Below are 25,677 nucleotides of genomic sequence, written 5' to 3' on the forward strand. Positions count from 1 at the left end.
ATTGAGAGTCACATACGAACACAGTTCTTGCAGGGGTAGCCTTGACATGTGACAGTAAAGCGATTAACTGGCAACATTCTGAAAGCTGAGCTTTTGCTTAACTGTGTCCCCCAGAGTCTAAGTGTGGTGACGACTGGAGGCGTCCCATCTACTGCTGATGTGCCCGCCTGGACTAGCTTGGGGGAACCTTGGGAAGGCAAACAAGGGAAGGAAGAGAAGAAAAAGGAAAAGCCAGTCGTAGTCAAGAGGGGGCCGGCAGGTCCTATTGAGAAATAATAATACATTGACGGTCTCCACTCTTTGCAAGACGCAGGGGAGCTGTGTGATGCTGAACACATGCTTCACACTTACACAGACGTTCGCGGTTCCCAAGGTCCTGGTGTGGAAGGGCACCTGGCCCAGCGAGCTGAGGAAATGGCGCTGCCGGGAGGCTCAGAGACTCACTCCAGGTTGCCCAGCTGGCAGGATGCTGAGACCCAGGTCTCGGTCTCCAGGTCCCTTCCCTAGGCTAAGCCGGAGGCAGCTAATCCTTGCAGCTCACTGTAAAATTGGTTGATAACATCAGCCCTGGTTCTTAGAGGGTCTACCAGCCAGACTCTGGCTGGGGGAGGGTAGAATTTCCTTGGAGACCAAGTGGATGAATGAAGGACTAACTAGGCGGATCACACTGAGTCCACCTGTTTTGCAGAAAAAGAAATCACTTCTGGTTGTGACAAATTTGGCACATGGGTGGAGCGGGGCTGGATTTGGGGGCCGGGGCGGGGCAGGGTGGGGCGAGGCGTCCTAAGTGGAAGAGCAGAGTGAGCTCATGGCAGGCCGGGTGCTGAGCCCCATGGGGCGAGGGGAAGGCTGGGGCCCGCAGGCCGGGACTTTGAACTCCAGGTTAGCACCCAGGCTGTGGGAGCCAGAGAGGCGCCAGGGGAAGGAGCACGAAATCCAGGGAGAGGCTTCAGGGAGTGTCCCCTGAGGAACAAGAGGGGACGTTTAAGGGCAAGGAAGGGCCGTCGCAAGGTTCCTTGGCACGAGTGCAGGGAGCGTACCTGAGTGGCACGGTGGGCGGGGCCTGTGGCAGGGGAAACAGGGCGACGTGGCCACGCCCTTGGATGTGCAAACAGCCACCTCACTGCCCGGAGGGGCAAAGAACACCTGTGTCTCGAACCGCAGGGGATGGCGTGAAATGACATTCCTATGCTGCTGACCCTCTTGCTTCTTCCAAACAAGTGAAAAGCTCCTGTCAGCAGGGAGGGGCAGGAGGAAGGCGGCCTTGGCCGCGGCCCAGTTACTGGGCGGGGGGTGGGGTGGGGACCAGGTCCTTCTGCCGGGAGCCAGCCTCAGCCAGCCTGGGTTCGCGGCCAAGGACGGGGTCCCGGGCCCGTCACGTCGAACACAGACAGGGTGACCCGCTGCATCCAAAATAACCCATACCTGCAAAACCAGCTACTTCTACACAAAACCCACGAAAACCCCCTCAGAGGGGAGGCTATAAGGAAAGGCTGGTTTTGGAAAAACTATTTTAGGGAAAATTGTCTCATTTTACACACGAGTGTGCCAGCCGTGGCCAGAATAATGGAAGAGCCAAGGGCAGGGCCTTGCGGGCACCATAGGGCTGGACGGCCCAATTCCAGAGAGGCTTCGTCTTCTCTCTGGATTTCCAGAGTCTTGGCATATCAGAGGTAACGGCTGTCATATCTCTGTTTCTAATGGTCGCTGTCTCTAACTGTTGGAGCACAAGTCCACGACCTACACAACGAAAGTGCACACACAACAAAGACACTGCCTGATAGCAATGCTCTGGGCCCCAGCAGCTGTTTAGCCTCAGAGCTGTTTTTGTGGGTGCCCCTGTCTGGCTGTTTCCAGAAATGACTGTCGCCCTGCGGGCCATCCTGTGACAGGATGAACAGGGACATCTCTTCTGCTCGAATGCAACACAGCAAAACAAAAACAGGAAGAAAGACTAGGCAAGATAAGGTTTCAGGGTTTAACATGATCAACAATTTCCTCAGAGGTCTTGAGGGGTAAATAGATTTTAAATTAACAACATTTTTTACTTTACTTTTTGGATGTAAGTTTTGAGTTTCAGGCGATGGTCAGATTCTGTGGTGCCCCCGCCACAATCAGGACACAGAGCAGCTCCGTCACCCCCAGATCACCTGGCTGCTGCTCCGGGTGAACATTTGACTTTCACAAGGGAGAACACCTGACTCTCGGTGCTGCATCTATTTATATTCTAGGGGTTCACACTTTGTGCATTTTTATTTGCCAATGTAAGTTCTAATTTACAAAGGGAAGAGGACTCCTTCACTGGAGGTCACTGGATGACAAAGAAGGGGCCCCAAACAGTTTGTACCTCATGTTCTGGCCAAAAAAAAATTTTTTTTTACAGTCAACATTTACATAACTAAGGCTGTGACCTGGAGAGTACACTTCCTAAGTCACATGGACTAGGACCAGAAGGGGCTCCATACACAGGGAGCTTACGGGCCAGTCTGCCAGCTGCCACCAACGTGCAGAGTCAGCACACCCACGCCAACACACACATCACGCATACAACCCCCACCCACGCACCCACACAAACACATCACATATACAACACACCCGACACACACACACCCAATACGTGCTTACACATCCAACCCACACCTGTACTGACATGAATGCCATGCACACAACACACGCGCTGCCTTCACACTCTTTGCAGAGAGCCTTCAGCATCACTCCAGTCTCGGCTCCTTGACCCTTCTGATGTCGCAGAGCTGGGAGGGGAGTGGATGCAGGAAGTCATGGCGGGTATTAAAGGCAACAGAGACCCAGGAGGTTCCGCTGGGGCACAGGCTCCCCCTCTCCTGAGACCTCTGTGACCAGCCCAAAGAGGACAGACTTCACAGCTCCAAGTCACACAGTCACAGTGCTTGCTGGCGTGCCAGCGCAGCAGGACAGGGACAGCCGGGCCCTCAGGTCAGAAATAGTGCGCCTGCCTTCTTCCCCAAGTCTCCCTCCCAACTCAGGGAAGAGGTGCCACTCTTCTCCTCACATGTTAACCCCTTCATTGCTGGGCTGGCCACTGTCCCTTCCTGACACTGGAGGAAACCCACTCCAAACACACAGGCCCTCATTAATTATGCACCTACTGACTGTAAAGTACCATGCTGGGCCTCCACGTGTCTACAGCGATGATGAAGAAACGAAGATGATCCCGAGAAGCTTGGGGGTGCTGGGGGTGTTGACAGCGAGGAACAGTACCAGGCCAAATAAAAGCAATGCTAAACATAGGCACACACACTGCGGAAGGGGCCCGGGGCTTGGGGCACAGGCTGTGTGCCAGGTAAAGTGCACACAGGTGAGTCGCACACACGTGGCTAGCTCCCTCAGTCCTTCTACCAGCCTCAGAGACGGCTGTTACATTTCTCTTATAAGAGAAAAGAATAAAGAGCCCCAAAGAGGTTTGGGAAGTACAAAGCCACAGGTACAGGGCACATGTCTAGCATGTCCATAAAGTCTCAGAAACAGGGAAGCGGGTAAGAGGTCAGAGGCCCACAGGATGGCATTGTGCTCGGCCCCTGCGCCGTGCTGGGGAAGCCACTTCTAATCTTCTGTACAGGGAGAATGGGACGCGACAGCTGTTGGCTGACTTCGGGGAACTCATCTGTTAAATGCCAAGTCAGCTGTCTTCAGGTTGCAAATTGAAGTCTCACAGGTGGGGAGATGGGAATGAACATTTTTGGTGAGATGTGTATGCTCCCCAAGAGGCTGATGTTGGGGGCCCATTATGACCCAGGGTTCCGAGATGCCAGATGCCGTGTGCCCGAGGTTTTGGAGAATAGAGAAAGGACTGTGTGCAAGACTCCAAGGACTGAACAGGTGAGGGTTCCTGGTGTGACAGCACCAGCTGAGCTATAAACATGTGAGGTCACTGACTGGTATCCTTCCTTCCTTCCTTCAGCTGGTTAGTCATTCACTCATTCCACAAAGGAGCCTCGCAGAATGGCATCTACATCTATTGAGCATAAATGGAGAACAAGGGAGGAGAGTAGTTCATCTCATTTTCCCTTCACTGTTTCTGACCATCTCTGATCTCAGGGCCTCAGGCATAAAGTGAAAAAATAATTCGCTGCGAAGCTCGTCTCAATGTATGTCGCCTGGCCTGAACCCCAGAAAGCCTGCTCCTTAGATTTGTTTTGCGACCCAGGAACCTCCATTTTTAACAAGGACCTGGGTGACTCTGGGACAGGAGGGCCCTTGGATCACACTTTGAAGACTACTGGTTTATACCTGGAGCCCAAGAGTGGTTCCAGCCCTACTGTCCTCAGGTTTGGGGACATGAGGTTGGCAGCTCTGCAGCAAGGCGGAAAATTGGGCCAAGTTTCTGGGGCATTGGCACACTTTCGCACCTGAGCCTTTGGTCTCTGAGGACCTCTGGTTGGCTCGTGTGACCTGTGAAGGTACGAGGTATTTCAATGTCTTTGAAGGTGTGCACGTGTGTCTCCGCATCGATGTGCGTGTTTGTTGCACATGTGTGCATGCCTCCCTCCATGTGGTGGGCATCCGTGCGCAGCAACATCTCTGCCAGAGCTGCATGTTAGCTTCTGTCACCAAGGAGCTCACAAGCACACCTATGCCTGTATATGGCACGTGTGGGTTTATGCTGTGTCATCTGAGAGTGAGTGTGTGTCGAGGGAGGGCGGGGGGGTCCGGAGCGCTTGAGCAGAGAGACACAAACATACACAGCTTCCGACTTCAATTATTTCATAATAAAGAAGATTTTAATTTCAAATTATTTCACTGTACAGCTCAAGAATGAAGAGGCAAGAAAGGGAAAATTGAAGATAACCTAACAGCCAAGATAACTTATTGATTTCTTGTCCTCAGGAAAGTGCTGCAACCCTAAAAGCTTTCCCGTATTTATAGCCCTCTCCCTGGGTAAAGAGACTGCTGATGGGCTGGATATTTTGCTTAATATCCTCGGGTGTAAACCAGCAACTTTTCCTATTGTTTGTATTAGTAATAAAAGACAAATTAATTTAAAAAGTTAACACCTGCAATGCATTACCTCACTTTCAGCTCTTTTCAATCAAACCAAACTTCTACTCAGTCACCTTTTATACATTATAATCTGTACAACCTATTCAATTTTTGAAACTACTCCTGTTTATGGCTCTCTAAAGCTGTGCCTCTCTTTTGAAGTGGCTTAGAATGCAGGCACCCCCTGGGAGGTATTGCAGGCTTGGTTGCAGACCACTGCAATAAAGCGAGGGTAGCAATGATGAGAGTTGTAATCTTTTTGCTGGTGGTGGCTCTTGCTTTAACTTGTAAAAACTCCAACATCTGTGCAGCACAATAAAGTGAAGCGCAATAAAATGAGGTCTGCCTGCCAGGCATTCTAGAATGTGCCATGTTCCCTGGTGATGAGGAAGACCTCGTGGAGGCTTCCCAGTTTGGACTAATGAGGCCAAGGTCAACCCAGAGGAGAGAAAACTGTCCTCTGGCCACAGACTGAACTTGGTCTCATAAACACAGGACCCGGCCACGATGGGATCCAGATGCAGGAGTGTGGATGGCTCACTGTTGCCATTCTGCTGATAATGACCCAGTGGGATGCAGTTGGCTGGGGACAGAAGGGCCAGCATTGCAACTCAAGTCTCCTGACTCTCCTTCCAGAGCCCTTCACTCAGTAGCTGTGGTGGGATTTGACACCTGGTCCCAAAGAGACCAGAGCTTCAGAACTTCTCTCAATAGACAAAAGACAGCAAAACAAACAGACCACTATTCCCTCTAAACCAATTCTGTAATCACGGTACCAGAAAGTGTTAAAAGCACTAAGTGTTCACATTCATACTTGGGGTGGGGGATACCCCATTATAATCTAGGGCCTCTTCCCTTTATTCCTGAATAACTACTATTTATTGTCGCTTAGCCTCTGGATTCTCCCCAATTTTCTCCCCCCCCCCCATTCCAATAGCTTAACCTCATTAATATCCTTAACTTCATTAAATGACTCCTCGTTAAATCCAAGTGCTCCAAGCCTACATCAAAGTCGCCATTGTCAGACGTCACTCACCTAAAGGCTCATTTTCCAACCCGGGCCTTCAACTCCTTCCAGGTGTCACTGTTTCCCCATCGTCTCTTGTTTATTCCAATTTCCGTGGCTCCAGGTCCCCCTACCCCCATCTCTCATTTCCTTTAAGATCTACCTCAATGCAGTTCTTGTGCTATAAACCTTCCCTATTAACCCTTCTTGCAAAACCTTTCCTCCACTTGAGTTTCTTTAATTGGTTTTCCTCATCATTGGTTCCCTAGAGTCTCAATGAATATCTGCTGAAAGGTCAAACATTTGCACTATCAGAGCATGCAAATCACATTCAAGGCAGTCTGCTTGTGTCTTTTAACCTTGGAGAGATGGGGCACGCCTCCATATTAGAGTTCCTGCCTTAGGTCACACAGTAGGCCCCCAATGGATGTTCCCCAAAGACATCCCCTGACCTGAAGAGAATTCAAATACATCTCCACCACGACCGAAAACCACCACAGAATGTACTTGAAGACAGTCTCTGCAACTCAAAGAATCAGACAGAAAGGTTGTATTAATATGAAAAAGCAGATTACTGGTCATTTTTTAAATCTTAAATTTTGATGCCCCCCCCCTTTCTGGGTCCAAGTCATGACCTTAAGTATTTCAAATTAAGTCTAATAGACAATAGACAAGGGTATTTTTAATAGCTCAGAGCAGAAACAAAACGATCTACACACTTTAATTGCCAACTATCTCTTGCCTGCACAGCATTTCTTTTTGTTTGTTTTTCTTGAGAGTAGAACTGAGTTTTTGGTTTTGTTTTTAGCTTGCTGGTCACACGGATCGCAGAGGTACCCCCGCATCAATGCACCGCCCGCCCCTGGCATCCATGCAGGATCACACAGGGACATGACAGGACTTCCAAGGGGAGGTGACAGTCAACAGGATTACCTATGACTCTGCTCCTTAGGGGGAGTGCAGCTGAGAGGTGACACCATGGAGAAAATCAACCCCCGTTTCCCTGAGCAACAGCGTTTCTCAAGCAGTGGGCCCAAGTATGACCACTGCCCCTCCCACTCTGTGTGTGCTTGCGTGCGTGCGTGTGTAATATTGGCGGGGGGCGTGCGGAGACTTTCTCGGGGGGCGCTGCCCTGCAGATCCTGGGGCCCACGGGTCTGGGGCAGGACCTTGGCAGAAGTCTGCTTTTAGCAGGCTCTCCAGGTGACTCTCCTGCATAATGAAGCTTGAAAACCAGGGCGGTTTGACACTTAACTAAGCAACTGACCTTCAAGTTGGAAGGGGATACCCATGCATCTGACTTAAAAAACGAAAAATGCAGCCTTTGTTTCCTGAAACACACACACTCAGGCTAGCCTCACGGAATACCTACAGCAGGAGGCCCCGCCCTCGACCGAGCAAATGCCTAACAGGCGGGGATGCAGTTCACAGCCACCGCCCCCCTCCCCCGCCCCGCCTCCTCCCTCCCTCCCAGCTGTCACCACCTACCAGTCCAGGTACGCCAGGACAGGAACCTCTATCACACTGTTTCCACGTCACTAGGCAGGAATGAGGCCCTTAAAACTGTCCCACTTAAAACTGGGAGGGGCATGTAAGTGTTCTCCCCTTTGAAAGTGAGAGGTCCCCAGGGAAAATGCACCCAGCTCAGATACTGGGGGGCCCTGCGAGGCCAAGCCCTGGGCCCTCCTGGACCCATAGCCTAAGGGCCCCTCTGCCCCAGGCAGCTCAAACACAGGCACGTTCTCTTAGGAAGCCGGTGGAAACACCTTCCTTCTCAGATTAACAATGGTCGATTGAAGAGCTCCACCCCACCCCCACCCCTCTCCCCTGGGAGATGCTAGATCAGAAAATCAGCTTGATAAAGGTGGCCTGGAGCTGGCTGCCCCAGGACTGACTGGACGCAGCTGGAGACTGTCCTTACACAGTCAGATTGTTCCTTCCGGTGGCGAGCTACCTCGGGGCTCAGACGAGCGGGGTGCGGGGGGCGGAGGGCGGGGGGCAGGACGAAGTATCATTTCAGGCAGAAAGGCCAGGCTGGTGTTCACATCGACTGTGCCCTTGAAGCCAGAGCTGGACACGGTGGGGGCGGTGCATGAGGACCCGAAGGATGGATGCTTGCATTTTTGGCCACAGCAGCCTCAAAGAAGGAGCGTTCTTGTTCTCGAGTGTTAGGCCACAGTCACTGAAGGGTTACAGGTGGGGGCTGGGGAGGTGGAGGGGGGGCGGAATGTGGCTGGGAGCTCAGGCCTCAGGAGGGAGGGGGGTGGAGCGGAAAGCAGGAGGCAGAAAGGGGAGGCCTAATGAGAGCCCTGGGAGCGCAGCAAACAAGCCCTCACCACGGGCGGGCGGACTGAGATGTTCCTCCCGCCCACGCCAGATTTCCTGCACAGTGAGGGGCGGGGCGGGGCGGGGCGTCCCAGGTACCCGAGCACCGGGCACAGACAGAAGCGAAGGAAAACTGAGCATCCTTCTTTTGGGACGGGGCGAAAACTGTCACGTGGGCACAAGGGGAGAAGACAGGCATGCTTAAGGACCACGGAGTCAACTGACTGGCTCATCAAGTTTTGCTCTAAGCGTGCAAGGCCTTTTAAATGGAGTTTTTTAAAAGTCTTTTGACAGGTGGCCACGCTCACTTTCTAGTAACCGGACTAGAGTGACTATCTGTTCACTAAACAGCAATTCCTGTTAACGAAATCCTAAAAGCCGGAGCAGCCCACCTTTGCTGCAGCTCACTCTCCGCCCCGGGCCGAGGCCTGTGGCGTGCTGAATCGGCGCATCGAGACACCAAGTGACAACACAGCAGGGAGCTGTGGTGAGCCACCCAGGGCTCGCTTTCGGAGCACCCACGCTGTCCCAGCCCCCGGCCATCCATCCTTCAGCGCACCATCCCGCTCCGGCCCAGGCCCACACACGGTCCTCTTCCTCTCCCTTCAAGCCCAGGGACCCAGCTCACATCTTGCCTCTCCTCGCAGCTGTGACGAGGAACGTCTGGCTCCCGTGCAGAGAGCCACCCCAAAGGCCTAGGAAGCCAGCGAGGGGGGAGGAAGTGGGTGAGCAGGAGGCAGCGCCAAGCAGAGCACCTCCCCAGGCACACACCTGGACTGAGAGGGAAAGAAAGTGCTGGGGAAGGAAGGGTGTAGCAGCCTCGGAAGGAAGGAGCCCTGGCAGCTCAGGGAATCCCTCCTACGGAGAGGGCGAGGGTGGGCCAGCGGGAGACCACGAGCACAGGGGGAGGGGCTAGACCTGCGAGTGGGATAAGGTGAGGAAGGGGAGAAGGGCACTTAGGGACCCTGTCTTGTAGGTCATCCCCCGAGGCTGCAGGCGGAGGGATGGGGCAGAGGGACTGGCCCGAAGGCTAGCATGTCACTAAGCCAAGGGAGCCGACTGGTGGAGGTCCAGGTGATGGGCCAACAGTGCCCACCCACCTGGCTCCAGCTTCCTTTCCAGCCTTTTCTCCCTGGCTGGAAGAAAGTGTGGAGAAAGCGCATCCAGATTGGAGTGTCAGACACAGAGGAGTCCTGGGGTGCTGGTTTTCCTGCCTACTTGTCAGCCCCTGACATGTGTCATGAGCCCTGGCTTCTCAGGGCAGTTTGGTTTTGTTTCCTGCCACCTTCACCGGAGACCCTTAAACCCCACTTCCATCACCATCTCCACAGACCGTCCTGCTCCCCACTGCACCCACTCCTTGCTCTGCGCCCAGCACGTGCCCGATGTGGAGCGACGTGCTTGGGTGGCCTGAGAGCACGCCACTACCCCAACAACCGCATGAGGCCGGTGACCGACCCCCCCAGTTCATGGGCGAGGAACCGGAGGCGCAGAGAAATGAGGCCGCAAGCCTAGGTCACCCCGCTCAGCGAGTGCAGGGATCAGGGTCAAGTCCAGGCTTCTCACTCTGAAGCCGGCGCTCTCATCCGCCCCCTCGCCCCCAGCACCAGTTCTCAACCCTGGCTGTGCACTGAAATCCCCAGAAATGCTGTTAAAAACGCGTACCCCCCCAACAGATGTCGATTCAGTTTGTGGCGATCAGGACCCAAGTCAGGTTACTTTTAAAAGGCCCCAGTGGTTTGAACATGGAGCAGGGGGGGAAGCCAGAAAGTTAAGCCCCCAGCACGTGACTGCTGCTGTGCTGGGTTCGGGTCCCAGCACTGTGTCCGGCCCAGGGGGGAGGTGAAGCAAACCCTTGAGGAGTGAGTGAAGGAAGGACATCTGTGCACTTCCCTACAATCCTCCCATCACCTGCCTACCACCCTGACCCCAAACTCGGCCTTCTCTCACCAGGAGCAAACTGACGGGCCCTAGGCCAGCCTGTCCCTTCTTCGATCCCTCCTCCACGGACGTGTGAACGCCATCTCAGAGCATCCCGTTCCCAGCTGCTGTTCTGTCGCCTCAGTGTACGCTCCACGTTTAGGGATACGGTTGTAGCCCCCTAGTCAGGCATTTAAGACCCCAGCAACGCTGTCCCAACTTATCCTTTCGGTCACAGCTCCCCCCACCCACAGGTCCTCTGTTCTGGCCAGGCGAGTGTCCTTGTCTCCTACGTGAGTCTTGCGCGTTCTTGCCACAGTGACTTCAGTAATGCACGTCCCCCTCTCTCCTCCACCCATGTCTGGATCCTACCAAACGGGAGGACCAAGCTCCCCTGCTCTGCTTCTGCCCATCGCCCCCAGATGCCAGGAATCCCTTCCAACTCTGAACACGTCTGCCAAGGGTTCTACCTGGCTCCCTTCTGACATGGCTTCTAATCACCATTTCCATGTGCCCACATCCTAACTTCCCGAGTAAATTCTGATCACTTGAAGGCAGCCACCGCAGGCATAGAATTTAATCACCCCTACAGTGACCGGCAACCGCACATTCTCTGCGCGTGCCACTGGATGGTCAGCATCTCCTGTCTCGGTGCGAACGGTCTTACCTGTAATATCTGGACTGCAAGTAGGTGGAACACACAGCCTTGGACACGTGACTGGCTGAACCAAAGTCGATGACCTTCACTCTGTATGGTTGTCTAGACGGGTCCACCAGCATGATGTTTTCTGGTTTGAGGTCGGCATGGATAAGACCCAGGCTCTTTAGCTTCATCAGGGCTGTGGCTACCTGCTGGAGGACTGGGCGAATGTACTTGAGGGGCAAGGGGCTAAACTTGTTCTGCTTCAGAAAGTCATAGAGGTTCTGCTCCAGCATCTCAAAGACCAAGCACGTGTGATTCTTGTGCTGGAAGCACTCGTAGGCCCGGACGAAGTTGTAGTCGTCCGCACTCTCTGTGCTCAGGCGGGCCAGGATGCTGACTTCAATCTGACCTTGCCGGGCATACGATGGGTGGTTCTTCAGGATCTTGATGGCCACTATTTCATTGGTGCCCCTTTTCCAGCACTTGACCACTTGCCCAAACGTCCCTCGGCCCAGGAACTCTAAAACTTCGTAAGTGTTGGTCATGGAGCACAGCACCTCATGTTGGACTAGCTGGTAATCGCCTTCGCTGTTGGAGCCACTGTTTTTGGATGTGGCAGTTGATGTGGTGGCAGTGGCGACAGTGGCCCCACTTGCATTATTCTGAATCATGGGTGGATGCTCTTCGATGATCTGCACGCTGCTTGTGTTCTCGATCTCCTCGCTCTTACGCTTGAGTCCACATTTTTGGTAGGTATCAAGAAGGCTCACAGTGCTTCGACGCATTAGGTTATGTGGTCCGCCGAGGACTTGCCCGGTGACAGAAGTGCTGCTTGCTGATGTGACAACTATGTGCCCGGTGCTTCCTGGGAAGATGATGGTCTGCTCGTAAGGTAGGCTTGGGTTTGGGATCGGCAAGGAGGTGCTGACGGTTGTGGTGGCTGGCTGAGAAGGTGGAACGTTCTTGCTCTGGCTGTACACTTTGCTGTGGGAGCCGTACCCAGTCATGTCCCAGTTGGAACTCGGCTCTACTTTCAATTTCTTCACACTACAGAAGGCACTTGATTGAAGGGTGTGAGGGGAGAAAACTTGCACATGTGAGGCCATACCTACAAGAAAAAGAAAGGGAAGAAGAGATATTTCAGTCGCCATCGCAGGAAGAAACTCGGCAGACTCATTTCAGCGCAGACCAGGGGCTGGGGTCCTATAGAATATTTTCCTCCCGCTTGAACAAAGTTGGGAAAGTGAATCTATTCCCCCCAGAAGCACGTTCTGGTTTGCGGGGCCAAGTAGTTCAGTGTTCCACCTGTCACTGTGAGGAGGGCGGGGACTTGTAGAATAGAGGCAGGAATATATTTAAGACTGAGCTACAGAATTAGAATGTCAGGACTTTGTGCATTATTTATAAATACTGTTGTGATAGAAAGAAGTTCTTCTTCAATTTTCACTGGGTTGCAATCCTACTAAAACTGAAGACTGTATCTGGTGGCCCGGGGAACTGCTATGTGATTATTTTGAATGTTGTCCTACATGGTCAGCTACTCCTTGTCACAGACCCTGACCGTTTGGTTCAGTCGTTTGAAGACACATCTTGCCACACAGGTCCCACCAGGGAGCCACTCATGATCTGCTAGTTTCTGGGTGACCCATAATTACCCCTGGGATCTTAGTCTTAAAATACTCTTAAATGAATTCTGTAGTGTTGAGGATATAAGGAGCTGGTCTGATGTTTTCATTTAGATAGTCTAAAACTATATATCAGCCTTTTGGAGGAAGTGGGTAGTAAAATTTATGGGTATCACTAACTCTTTCTGCTAAATGCGTATCTCAATAAAGTAATTCATCTAGAAGGTATTATTTCACACCAACATCCCACAATTGAGATAACTTCAGGAATCTATAAGAGCATATCTCTCGAACGGTTGTGCAATTTATAATTACGGTGATACTAGAAATTTAAAAAAATCATAGAAAATGTATGAGGGAAAATAAGACAATGAGGAAGAGTAAGTTCTTAGAGGTGAAACTAGAAACAAACACTGCCCGTCTTCTAAGCTGCAGTTCATAACCGTTTCTTGTAAGAGCAGAAGGGAAGTGGGTTTCTGTGAGGCACCATCCCAATGTCTGCGTCTCTGACCTCTCACGTTACCCAGGGTGGTACCTAACATTTTCCTTTTCACCCTGTCACCCAAGTCCACCCTCTCTCTCAGGAGGCCACCCACCTTCCACATTGTCCAGAAGCCTAAGTTCAGCAGCCCTGCTTTCCTCCTTGATCCTCTTCGTTTCAAAACATTCCTGAATGTACATCCACCCTCCGTTCTCTCCTTCTCTCCCATCTCAGAGGAAGAAGCGTCTCCTTCCCAGCACTACAAGTTCCCCTATTCTAATGATTCATCCTTTCCATTTTCTCTCAAACCCTCAATTTCTCCCTGTTAACTGGATCCACGTCCTTGGTAGGTATTTAATAAAGTGTTGCCAAATGGACCAGTGACTTAATTTTTGTCTTCTGCTTTCACGGGTGTGTCACACACAAATTCCCAACTTGGAAGGCCATCTTTTTCCCTTTTACTTCTTACCTTTTCACCTGTAATCATGGTTTATGCTCCCTGTTCTTCAAGGTTCCTCCTTAATCTATCCCCCCTCACACACACATACACTATGAAACTATTCTTCAAGGTGAACGACTTCCTAATTGCCAAACTAGTGGCCTTTGTTCAGCCCTTCATCTTTCTCCTCAGTGTCCCCCCCACCCCATCTCTGCAACATCTGATACTGCTGACCACAACTTCCTTCTCGATGCTCTTATCTGTGTCTCCGTGAATCTGTAACCTCCTCCCTAGTGTCTGATTGCAAACTGTGTGCTGAGTTTTTTCTTTTCCTCTTTCCCCTTTAAAATGGTGGCCTTTTCAACATTTTGACTCTTCTCTCTCGGGAAGATACCATCCATTCAAATGGGTTGAACTGTCATCTCGCTGCAGGAGACTCCCCACGTTTATCTCAGGCTAGGCTCTCCCTTGTACCTTCTAGTAATACATTTCTGCCTCCTGCTCATCAAAGACGATCATCCAAAGCTCAACTCAGCATCCTTTCCTAAGAATTTAGCCACGTCACCCTAGTAACTTAACCTTCCCATTTCTGTCCATAAAACATCCTTCTAGTCACTTGGTTCCAAAATGATGCATCTACCTTTAGTGAAGAAGGGGTCAAGTCTTATTACTCTCTCCTTCAAAAAGTCTCTTGTATTCATCATTTTATTTCTGTTCTTGCTGCTGCTTCCATAGGTAAAGCATTTATCACTTTATAGTCAGACCAAAGCAAACACAGACATCTGGTCTACCCGAGCTCACAGGCAGGCGCGCGCTCTCTCTCCCCACAACCCCCCAGCTTTAATTTGTCCATATTCAGCCACCAGATTAACTTCCCTAGAATATTTCTAAGCATGTCCCTACTCTGCCCCAACATTTCTGATGACTTCTTAGTGTCTAGAAGATAAATTGGAGGACTCCTTAACTCAACACCATCACATTTTTATTTCAACTCCCTTGTTGGCTTCATCTCCAACTATTAACCTTCCTCAGCCCTCAACTCTAATTAAGCTGTTTTACAGTTTCTAGAATGTCTCTTCAACTTCCCACCTCCACACTCTTAACCATTCCTCCACCTGGCATGCCTTCACCATTTCTCTCAACTTATCCAAAGACAAGACAGTTCAGATCGCACACCTTCTCAGAACTCTCCAACCCGGTGTTATTCCCAACTCTCCGTTCCTATGGCACTTACCACGTGTACTACCCACTCAGTCTCCAAGTGCATTTCTGCCTCGCAAAATCTCGTCTTGTTGAATTGAATCACTTCTCTCTTGTTCTGTTTAACTTTTATACATTTAGGTCATGTTTTCATAACCAGGCTATATTCTGGGGGCAAGAACTATAGTTTATACCTCACACTTCTTTGTGCTCTCCCCAATATTAAGCTGAGTTTATTTGTTTTACAAGGTAGGCACTCAGCTGATGGAGGAAGGTACTCTAACTGGCCTGGCCTCCAAGAGAGCCTGCTTCTCTGGCTATAGTCACAGACACTTATTCACCTGGACTCATGCTGGGAAGTCAAGAAAAATCTGCCAATACTTTTCATGCTAACCAAGACTTTTTTAAAAAACTAAGGCAGAGTCCAGGTAGTTCCTGTCCTGGGGTCGGTCGGCATTCAGGTTCTGCCTGTACTGCGGCCTGGACACGTTCTGACTTCCCAACACCTGCTCTGAACCTCATCTTGGGCCTGACCCCCTAGGTCTGACAGAGGCTTCCTCCCCTGTTTGGACCCCGAACTCCAATATGTGTGACATGACCACACTCTCTGTACATCCTTCTGCTGACAAGACTGTGTCGCTTTGCTTAGTCAGAACCTGTACTTGACCTGTTTCTTCCCATAGCTCTTTTTGTTCACGTCAACCCCCTCCTAATTCTATACTAACATAGAAAATGGTTCTTCCCTCTTTGGGATGTTGGCTCTGGATGTTGTATACAATATAGAAATGACTGATCCCTTGGCTTTTAGTAACCTATCTACTGAGGAGGCAAAGCAAATAAGCCTTTTCTGTATCCTTGATATCTATATTATCCCTTATTCCCCAGGCCTCAAGTACTTTTGTTGGGCATGGGGGTGAGGGGCATCAATCAGAGCTGGCAGAAGAAATATGCTGATGTTACATAAAGGAGGCGTGACTCCATTTTCACTGCTTCAGAAAGATTTGGGTGGAAAGGCCAGCATGTAGAAGTGGAAATTTACAGAGGGGAAAAAGATGGCTTATGACTTATTGGGATGACAGCCAAGGGTCATAAAATTGTGAAAATCGTCATTGGCCACCTCTGGTGACAGATGCCTAGGATCAGAGCAGAGACCGGCATGACTATAAATGCCCTTCACCACGCTGGGTGCCTCAGACTCTGGCATGGCCTGGTGTGGTCACGGCTGCTCCTTTACAAGGTCAACAGCTACCATTCCAAGAACTAGACACCATTCTGATAGAGCCTTCTTTTTTTATTTCCAGCTTTATTGAGATGCAATGGACATGTGACGGACACCATGTAAGCTGAAGATGTACAAGGTGATGATATGTACATAAATCTATAAACATATATTGTGAAATGATAAGTAACTGGGAGTTTGGTAATACAGACTTATCATGATTCTGTAGTAGAGGCCATTTTGGTCTGGGAAGCAAATATTATTATTACTACTTTGAAATCTCTACAATATCTCATAAGGAATAAAATACTGCTGGTGGTTCCATAGCTTATTCTTAAAATAATCTTATGGCAACAACCAAGTCTGTGTCCAAACATTTCTCCTTGGGAGTATTTTTCTGGAACAATTTCCCCCGCCCCCCAGGCAGCTAGCTCTCGGTGAATCAAACCCTCGCCTTTTCTCTTCCGTTATTCAGGAGGGGGCGCCTTTATGTTTCCCATTCGCATTTCTGCCTGTGTTGACTTTTGTACTCTTCAAGGCCTGCTCCGCTCATCTGCCCATTTTCTCTTCAGAAGAGGCAGGGACTTAATGCACATTTTCAGCTTTGTCCCTGTTGGGCTCCTGGAAGACAGTGGGTTTTGCTCCCCTTTGCTGGAAGACTGGGAGGCTCTTACAATCCAATGGGAGGGTGGATTTTGAGCCCGTGGGGAGTGAGCGGTGTGAGGGACCCGGGGAACCACTGCGGGATAAACCTGCGATAATCACACCTGCTCTCTCCAGGGGTCGCCAGACCTGGGCTGGTCCGCAAAAGCTCAAGTAACCTCCCAAGGTAGCGCCTGACAAGATGCCCCCATTTGCACGCAGCAAGTCCCCACAATCTAGAACTAAAGCTTCTAAAAAGCTGCTTATTACCTTGGCACTCTGTTTGAGGCGGGTCAAAGTCATAGCCCCGAATATCAGATACACCCTGGGGCCTTCCATGCTTTTTATTGTTACCGATACAAGTTTATGCGGATGCTATAAAAATGATCAGCGAAAAGCATTTAAAAAGAAATTTATTAAAATTGAAGACAACTTATACAACTGTATGTAATATATTCCTCCTTGCATTTGGCAAATAAAAAACAGCTCCTATAAAATTGACATTAAAATATATTCTTTAGGTAGCAGAATTAAAACCCATTATTTAAAAGAAGTCATTTCTTTCTTATTATCACAAAGATGATAGACTGTCTCTTTTGTGCCCCAAATAAATCCAGGTTCCCCAGCTACTTAGGGTGCATTTCTATAATAGCCTGTATGCTAAAGGAAATGAAGGCAACTGACCTTCTTTTGGCTACTTTATTCAAATGCTCATTTTGTATCTTTTCAAAAAACAGGCAGGAAAGTCTGTATTTCAAGGTACTATTTTTAAAACATTTGCCTTCTAGACTTTATCACAGATGCCAGTTATGCCCATAAAGTGCTATCACACTTGAATTCAAGCCCAATTCCTTAGGATTCTTGATTCCCTGGATTTTATTTTTTGAAAAGACTGAAGGATTGAGGGGGGGGGGAGGGGGCAGGGGAAAGTGGTGGGGGGAAGGCAGAGACAAATGTATTTGGAAAAAATAAAAAAATAAAAATAAAAAGAAGACTTTATTTATTTATTTTTAGAGAAAGGGGAAGGGAGGGAGAAAGAGAGGGAGAGAAACATCAATGTGTGGTTGCCTCTTGCGCACCCCCAACTGAGAACCTGGCCCACAACCCTTGTGCCCTTGACTGGGAATCAAACCAACGACCCTTTTGTTTGCAGGCTGGTGCTCAATCCACTGAGCCACTAGTCAGGGCTTGATTCCCCGGGTTAAAAATCTTGAGCATTTAGTAAGTCCCAGGCTCTGGGCCCGGATGTTTTATGGATGGGGTGAGCACACGTCTGACTTTGTCTGGGACAGTCTGGAATCACCCAGGTTCTGCCAATTTAATTAATAGGGGCACCCTCTCCACGTTCCTTCTCATAAGGGCCCTAGGAAGTCAAGGGATGGGTTTACGCTCCTATGACAAATGAAAAAAACAGATCCTGAACCAGAAGTTTAAACCTGGGTCATTCTGTGTGCCTCTTTGTTTTAATGGTTTAATGAGAAATTCTTTTCCAGGGTTGAGAACAATTTCTCCCCCTTTAAAAAAAAAAAAATAGCTAGAAAAACTTCGTATTTTTTGCTGAAGTCTGAACTCACATTTTTAAAAATGTCATTTATTAAAGGATTGGCTCGTTCAGTTCTCTCTGTCCCCACTTACTTGCTTTGTTGCTTCATAGTTTTATATTTCACAACTAGATGAACTGAAAAGTTGCTTCACATCTGAGGACACTTCCTTTGCATTTCACCACTCCTAGTTATCTACTGGAAGATCGGACTCTGGTGAAACTACAGGGATGAGTGAGGGTGTGGCTCCGATCAAAAACATGGAAACAGAACTCAATTTCACTGAATTCTATCACAGCTTGGGAGAAGGAACTGGAAGGGGAACGGTGGCACCGGTTTTATGAGTATACATGGCTTAATTCTGGTTTGGCAGGGTGGAATGGATTACCACTCAGCATCCAGTCCCACTGTTAAAGGGAACACAACCACCAACACCTTAGTTTAAGAGCTACCAGCTTTCCTACTTCCTAAAACCCTTTGAGCACACACTTCTGCTGAATAATGAGTATCTGATAGAAGCTACAGATCTTTCTTTTTCTTTTTTTTTAACCAGGGATTCAAAAGGAAGAATTAATTTCCATACCTAACGGAACCTCCCTATCTGTTTCATATATCACATTATACACATAAGAGATAATAAAATTATAGAATATGCCAAAAGAACTGTCAAAGACATATAACTATTAGCAATATGCACCTGAATGGATATTTTTAAACACCTAGAAAACGGTTTCTCTGTATAGCCCTTGATTAACATGTATAACATGACAATTTGAGGTCCCTGGGGGGTGAAAAGATACTAGAAGAAAATTTTTTCATTGACATACAAAACAATATTCATAAAATGTTAATGATAATCATCCTGCTTATCGAGTTTATATCTCATAAGTAGTGCAAAGATAATTTCAAATCAGCCTATTTTCAAATGATACATTTCTAAAATAGTGCAGAGTAAATGTCTAAGGGGCTTTAAGTTATTTTCAATCAAAGTCTGTTTACCCACTAGCTGTTAATGTTAAATATATAGTATATTCCAGCAGAGCACAGCTTAGGATCAACCACAAGCTCTACAGAATTCTTTTGTCAATAATGACAATAACAATACCAGTGATTGCATCAAGGGTTTTCTATATAGAAAAGAAGTGGGGTTGGGCACAAAAGGAAACACAAAGACATTAAAGACATCAGCACCGCTCTAAAAGAGCTTACAATCTCACGGGGTTGCCAAGTTCACTGCAAATTAAAAGGGACAACCGGTAATTCTAGGCAACATAAGCACTTGCGTTGCCAAAGTAAATACAGGAGACGCTCAGAGGCAGGAGTCGCTATGGGCTGCGGTTAGGCCAGGGTTTGCAGAGGAAAAGCATCCGAGCTGCGATTGGAAAGGCGGGTATCTTTTGAAAAGCAGAAGAATATTCCAGAGCCTGCTGAGTGGGTGTGAGCAAGTAGGGGTGGGGGACAGCCACCAAAGGGCCTCTGTCCTCAGGAAGCTGAGGCTTTGCTTGGAGACAACTTAGGAGCATTTCCACAGTAGGAATATGATCACAAATGCTAAAGTAGTAATTAACCACCCGTCTATACTGTGCACAGACAGCCTATTTGTCCAGAGTTATTGTCTACTGATAACTTCGACCTTCTAGAAGTAATTATTAAATACTCAAAAACAACAACAACAAAAGCAACAACAACAAAAAAACCGCTGGTGTGAAGCCCTCCCACTAAAGCTACCCACTTTGACTCCCTTGGCCTCACTCAGTCTTACTGCCGGTCATCGGACACCCAATTAACAAGAAGTTACAGTTCTCTGTGTAAGAAAGACTCCAGGTGCTCACACCCCACACAGTGCGCTGACGTGCATTTCCCCTTTTACACACAAGGAAATGGGGTTCGGGGAGATGCACAGTTTGTCCAAGGTCACTTTGCTACTCCTAGCAGGGCTGGGATTTGAACTGAGGTCTGCCCGACTCCCAGATCTGTGCTGTTCACCATTCTTGCTCTTCACTCTTTATGTTCTCAGACGAGAAGCACCAAAGAGGGAGACAGGCACAGTGACGGCCATGGGAGAATGAAGGCTGGCGTGTGAGAAGAGGCAGCTCTAAAGGGTGGGGTGCCCCCCGCTGTCCGCCACCTGGTAGAATAACAGACACCCGCAACAAGGATCCAAGTCACCGATCATCTCTGTGTCCTCTGGATGCAGTGACATCTGAGAAACAGAACCACTCAAAGCTGTTAAATAAAATAAATGTGCCTGCTAAGAGAGGTACACGTCACTTATCCGCTGCATAGAGGCACAGTGGACAGGGACCGGCCTGGGGGCGATGGCCTGGGCTGTCACAGCAGTCCAGGCTGAGGTGAGGAGGACCTGGACTACGGCCCTGCCCGAGGGAACAGAAAGGACGGAGCAGACACATAGACTTCGCAGAGGAGAAAAGGCAAGACATCCTGACAGGAAGATGCGAGGGTGACGGAGAGACAGGAAGCGAGCACCGTATTTTGCCATGTATAGTGCGCTCATGCACACTTTTTGTTGCCGAAGTATTTGATGGAAAAATAAAAATATGCATTATACATGGGTACTACTAATTCCCTATCTATATAAATGTTTTTAATCCTTTTATTTATGCTTATGCGATAAAAGTGTAACTCCAGAAAGCAATAATGATATCCGTATGCAAAATAATATCCTGGAATACGCTAATTGGTTTTGTTTCTAAGTGTAGATAAATAAAAAACTGAATTAAAAAATTAAAGCGAAAGATTTTTTTCCCCTGAAAATTTGGGCCCAAACCGTGTTGGGTGCACATTATACACCGGAGCGCATTATACATGGCAAAATACGGCATGTCCGGGGGACTGAACGGGGTGGACTTCCTCCCAGGGTGGTGGGGACAACGGGAAGTGGTATTAAAACGCTGTTTATGGGGTTGGGGGAGGCATAATGCACTAGCTATCAACAAGTTGAATTACAAGCACTGACAGGGTATTCGGGTTGAAAGATTCAGTGCTCAACTGTACTGAAGCCAAAGCAAGGAATTGCTTCATTTCCCAAAGTGAACATGTCGGGAGCTGCTGCTCATTGACCGTCAGCATCTAGTTCTCACTTGCTGCACTACATCTTGAACGCAGATGAGCCATTTTGAATAGAGAATGAAAATCAATAGGATGGGCTAAGCTTGCGCAGGATTAACCAGAGGGGGAAGAGGGCACGGTGACCCTGGACCAGTTCGCGCATCAGGCCAAAGACAAAGGATGGAGCCAAAATTATTGCTAAACCAAGATGAGCAGGACAGATAGACAAGAACACAAACAAACCAAAAAAGCCCACAAATCAAAGGTTCACATCCCAAAGAGACAGAGAGAGGAAGTGTTCCCGATGGTGAGAGCAGAGTCCAGCTGGAAGGGCTCTGTTTTGGATAGACTTCCTTTTAGGCTTTAGTAACAACATAGAGGAAGTGTTCTGTATGTACTGAGGCAAAAACCAGCACAGGAGAATGGGCGAGAGGTCGCGGCTGGAGACACTGGCTGGGGGTGGTCATCAACACCTCACCGAGAATGGAATCCACGTGGGCGAGCTGTTTCCCAGGAGAAATGATGTAGAAAGTAGAGCAGATGGCAACTAAAGTAATCCTTGGGGACACAGACATTGTCAAATAGTATGTGGAGGACAGAATGAGTCACAGGGAAAGGTCAAGGATAAAATGATGGTAAACACAATTAAGGAATTGATTCAGGAGAACGAAAACAGCAAGGAGCTCCTGGGCCTGTGGGGCAACAGGCCACTGGCCCCCTTTTCCCGCAGGGTCGGTGGGGAGAGAAAGAAGGGAAGAGAAACAAGTGACTCACATCATGCCCCTTGCTCTTCCAAGAAATGTGATTTTCTTAAGGATTTTCAAAATCTTTTCTATCATCTTTCTTGAATCTGCAAATGCTACCACAAGCTGCATTTCTGCAATTGAGAAAACAATCCCTGTCCTCCCATTTGCGAATTCTCCACACACATTCTCTACCTACTGGCTCGTTATTTGTAGAAATCAGCCCCTCTCCATGTTGAGAATTACTTCTCTTTCTGAGAGTTGCTAAGCTCACTCACAATGCCATCAGGCCTCTATCCAAGTCACCTCTGTCCAAGTCTCCATGGGTGAGCTGGCCTTTCACTGAGGTGGATAGTACACGTAGGCCATCAACTGAGTATCTAGTGGCCGCGTTACCACATGTTGACAAGCACTGTGGAAATGATCCACAGATAACCCTGGTGAAGTACATACAACGTACACGGTATTCAGCTTTTTTCTCTAGGCAAATGGGTGGGGTCAATGAAAACAAAACAACTCAAAAATTCCTTTTTAAAACAATAGCTGCATCAACTGAGAATCTTAATTATTTAAAAAAAAAAAAAAAGAGCCCTTCTTGATGTAGGTGTATTAGTTTGCTAGGCAAGCTCAGGAAGTACCACAGACTGGGTGGCTTCAACAACAGAAATTTGTTGTCTCGAAGTTCTAGAAGCCGGAAATGCAAAATCGAGGTGTGGGCAGGGTTGGTTCCTCCTGAGGACTGTGAGGAAAGGCTCTGTCCAAGGCCTCTTCGGGGTCTGTAGGTGGCTCGCTCCTCCCTGTGGCTCCTGACATCCTCTTCCCCCGACGCGCGCGTCTGTGCTCCTGTGGCAGTGAATCAGGGCCCGGCCTGAGGACCCCGTGGTGGCCTGGTCGCCTCTGTGGAGACCCTGTCTCCAACTCAGGTCACATTCCGAGCGCTGGGGGTTAGGAACTCAACATACAAGTTTTGGGGGAGAACACAATTCAACCCAAAACAACAGGTATAAGGAAACTACAAGCATTTGACTAACACGAATTTTCTCAGGATATGCAGCTCATGATGTTCCGAAAGAGCTGCCTTCCTTTTTCCCTCCTTGGAGATGAGGCATTTCATTTCGTGGTCTCCCTTTATCTTGCCTCAAGGGCCTATGAGGGCATTTCAATTAGTCAAATATGGAAACCGCAAAAGCAAAATGACGATTCGGAATTAAATTCTGCCTAAGTTTATTTGACAGCACCTCTGGAAAGGCCATGCAGGCTCGAATCTAATATATATCAAGGAATAATTGTAGTCACTTTGGTATAAAAGGGAATCAGCAGTGACATATTAATAACACCCAGATGGGAAAGAGTAAACGAAGTTTCTAATTCTGATTCTGAGTGTGTCAAACGTTTCCCAGGTAGAACATGAGTAACACAAAAGACAGAGCAGTCGTGGGCTGGTACGGGGTGGGGGAGGGCTGGGCGGTTGGTTTCCTCCCATGGGTCCACTTTGGTGTTAAATAAAGAGGTTCAGGTCTCCCCTTTCTCATGCGCACCCTAATTCTTCTTCATTGTCTATCCTGTTAGTCCAAAGTCTGGAGAGGCAGTTACATTTTTCAACTTGGCATTTTCCTTCTAAGTAAGGATCTCAAGAAGATAACCTATACAAAATAACAAAACAAAACTGGGAGGGATGAAAAAGGCGAACACCCACAAACTGCAAAAGCAAAACCAGCTATTACTTCTGGTTTCAGCCCAGAGCGATTCCACGGAAATCCACATTTTTCAAAGATCTAGAAAGAAAGCTGCTCACGTTGTCCCCGAAATGTTCTAAAGAAGGCGGTTAAAGTGTCATCGGTATTAATTTTCAGGTGTTCGAGTCACAAATCTTTAAAAAAGCACTGTCCCCAAATCTTTCGGCCACTCCTTGTCATTGGCATCCCAATCCCCCTCCCCTCTCTACTGTTTCAAAGTCATGGCTGACACCTCAGGAAGTAGTAGCCCGGAGCTGGGACTGAGGAGGGATATGGCTGACAGGCCAGGTGGGCCTCGGGTTGGAATTTCCTATCCATTTATAAAGTCCAAGTCAAGGCAAAGAATCTGGTAGGCTCTTTTTTCTCTTTTATGCAGGAAAGAATTAGCTATTCTTATCCTGGTAGAGTGAAATGATGTGTTTTAAAAAACTTCCCACCCCAAGCCCAGCCCACAACGGACTGGTCTCTTGAACTTACTCAAGATTTTCCTTCAGCAGTGTGTGCACACTTGGAATCAGAGGGGGAAACCTCCTTTTTTACCCTTTCCCGCTTTGGTGTTATTACTATGCCCCTGGCGACTCTATCTTATACAAAAAAATACGTAAATTCTATTATCTGCGTAAATTCTACTACTATGCGTCACCTTAAGATAGGTTGGAGTTCTAAACACCACCCCCACCCCCGCCCCGCCACCGCCCCAGTACCTGTGAATGTGACTACTTGCAAATAAGGTCTTTGCACCTGTAAACAAGTTAAGATGAGGGCCTTAAGGGAGTCTTAGTCCAATATGACTGGTGTCCTTATGAGAAGGGGAGAAAAGACGCAGGCACACAGAGAGAACTCCATGTAATGACAGAGGCAGAGACTGAGTGATGCGGCTGTAAGCCAAGGAGTGCCGGAAGCCACCGGAAGCTAAGAAGCGAGGAAGGATTCCACCCGGAGTATGAGTGGGAACATGGCCACTTTGACTTTGAACTTCTAGCCTCCAGAACTGTGAGAGGATACTGGTCTGTTGTTTCAAGCTGCCCAGTTTGTGGTGCTTTGTTGCAGTAGCCCTCAGAAACTGAGACACTCTCTAATATCATTCAGGATGTAGTTCATTGAAAAGACGTGTTTGTACTCAAGCTGGGATAAAGTATTTATAACAATTGCGGAGTCACGGCAGCCAAATGGCAGACTGCCTTTACTGCCTGTCTTTGCTGCCTCTTGGATGCGAAACCATAGAAGCATCCTTAATCTTACTCCCATGGCTTCGTTCCAATTTCTGCCAGGGTGCTAAACACCTCCTCTCTCTCTCTTTTTTTTTTACTTCTCACTCGAGGACATTTTTATTTTCATTGCTTTTAGAGAGAGAGCAAGAGAGAGAGAGAAGCATTGATCAGCTGCCTCCCATACACACCTGGACCAGGGATCAAATTCGCAACCTAGGTACCTCCCCTTACTGGGAACTGAACCTGCAACCTTCCGGTTAATGGGACAACACTCCAATCGACTGAGCCACACTGGCCAGAGCAATGCTTCCTCTCCTTATGCAAATTTATTTGTTCATCGTGATCAATGTGTGGCTTCAAAATCTCTAAGGCGGGCTTCACTCTGTCCTGGTGCACTACAGTAAAGGAGTGTGGCATTGCCTCAGACCCGCCCTTTCTAGGCTGCTCACTGTGCGGTACAGAAAAAGCAGGACAGAGGCCCCCCGCCCGCCTGCCCACGGCTGCCCAGGCCGCGCCAGCGCGCCGCTCTTGCTCTCATGTTTATGCATTTCTCCAACACTCCTCTCGTGGGCTGCCTTCTGCCTGCAAAGGAAACTTTGCAACAAAGATGTCACGCAGGCCCAGTGATGCCTGTGACGCGTGTCCCCTGGGCTTTCTTCATGCCCTGGGTTCCTTCCACCCTCCTCTGAAAGCAGTCACAGAGCCTTTCTTGACTTAAATGGCACCTGCTGTTTACAACAGTAACTGTACATTATAGCTCCTTGTTCCCCGGAGAATTTTTTCATTACTCTCTGTTGCCTTTAACTGGCATCTGATGAAACTCGATTAGAGATCACCTTGGGAAAGATACCGGAAGCA

At 48.7% G+C, this 25,677-nt stretch overlaps 1 protein-coding gene across 5 annotated transcripts in view; it reads right to left on the reverse strand.

Annotated features, from left to right (window-relative positions):
• The window catches only part of HIPK2 (homeodomain interacting protein kinase 2), a 171,629-nt gene that overhangs the window by 104,602 nt on the left and 41,350 nt on the right, over positions 1-25,677 (reverse strand). For all 5 annotated transcript variants that reach the window (XM_054564283.1, XM_054564282.1, XM_054564281.1 and 2 more), the window contains exon 2: positions 10,938-12,021. In XM_054564283.1, the coding sequence (XP_054420258.1) occupies positions 10,938-12,021 (1,084 nt within the window). The remainder of the gene's footprint in view (positions 1-10,937; positions 12,022-25,677) is intronic.

This window comes from Pteronotus mesoamericanus, unplaced genomic scaffold (genome assembly GCF_021234165.1).
Source record: "Pteronotus mesoamericanus isolate MK-2021 breed Mesoamerican mustached bat unplaced genomic scaffold, CSHL_Meso_final scaffold_85, whole genome shotgun sequence".
Lineage (NCBI taxonomy): Eukaryota > Metazoa > Chordata > Mammalia > Chiroptera > Mormoopidae > Pteronotus > Pteronotus mesoamericanus.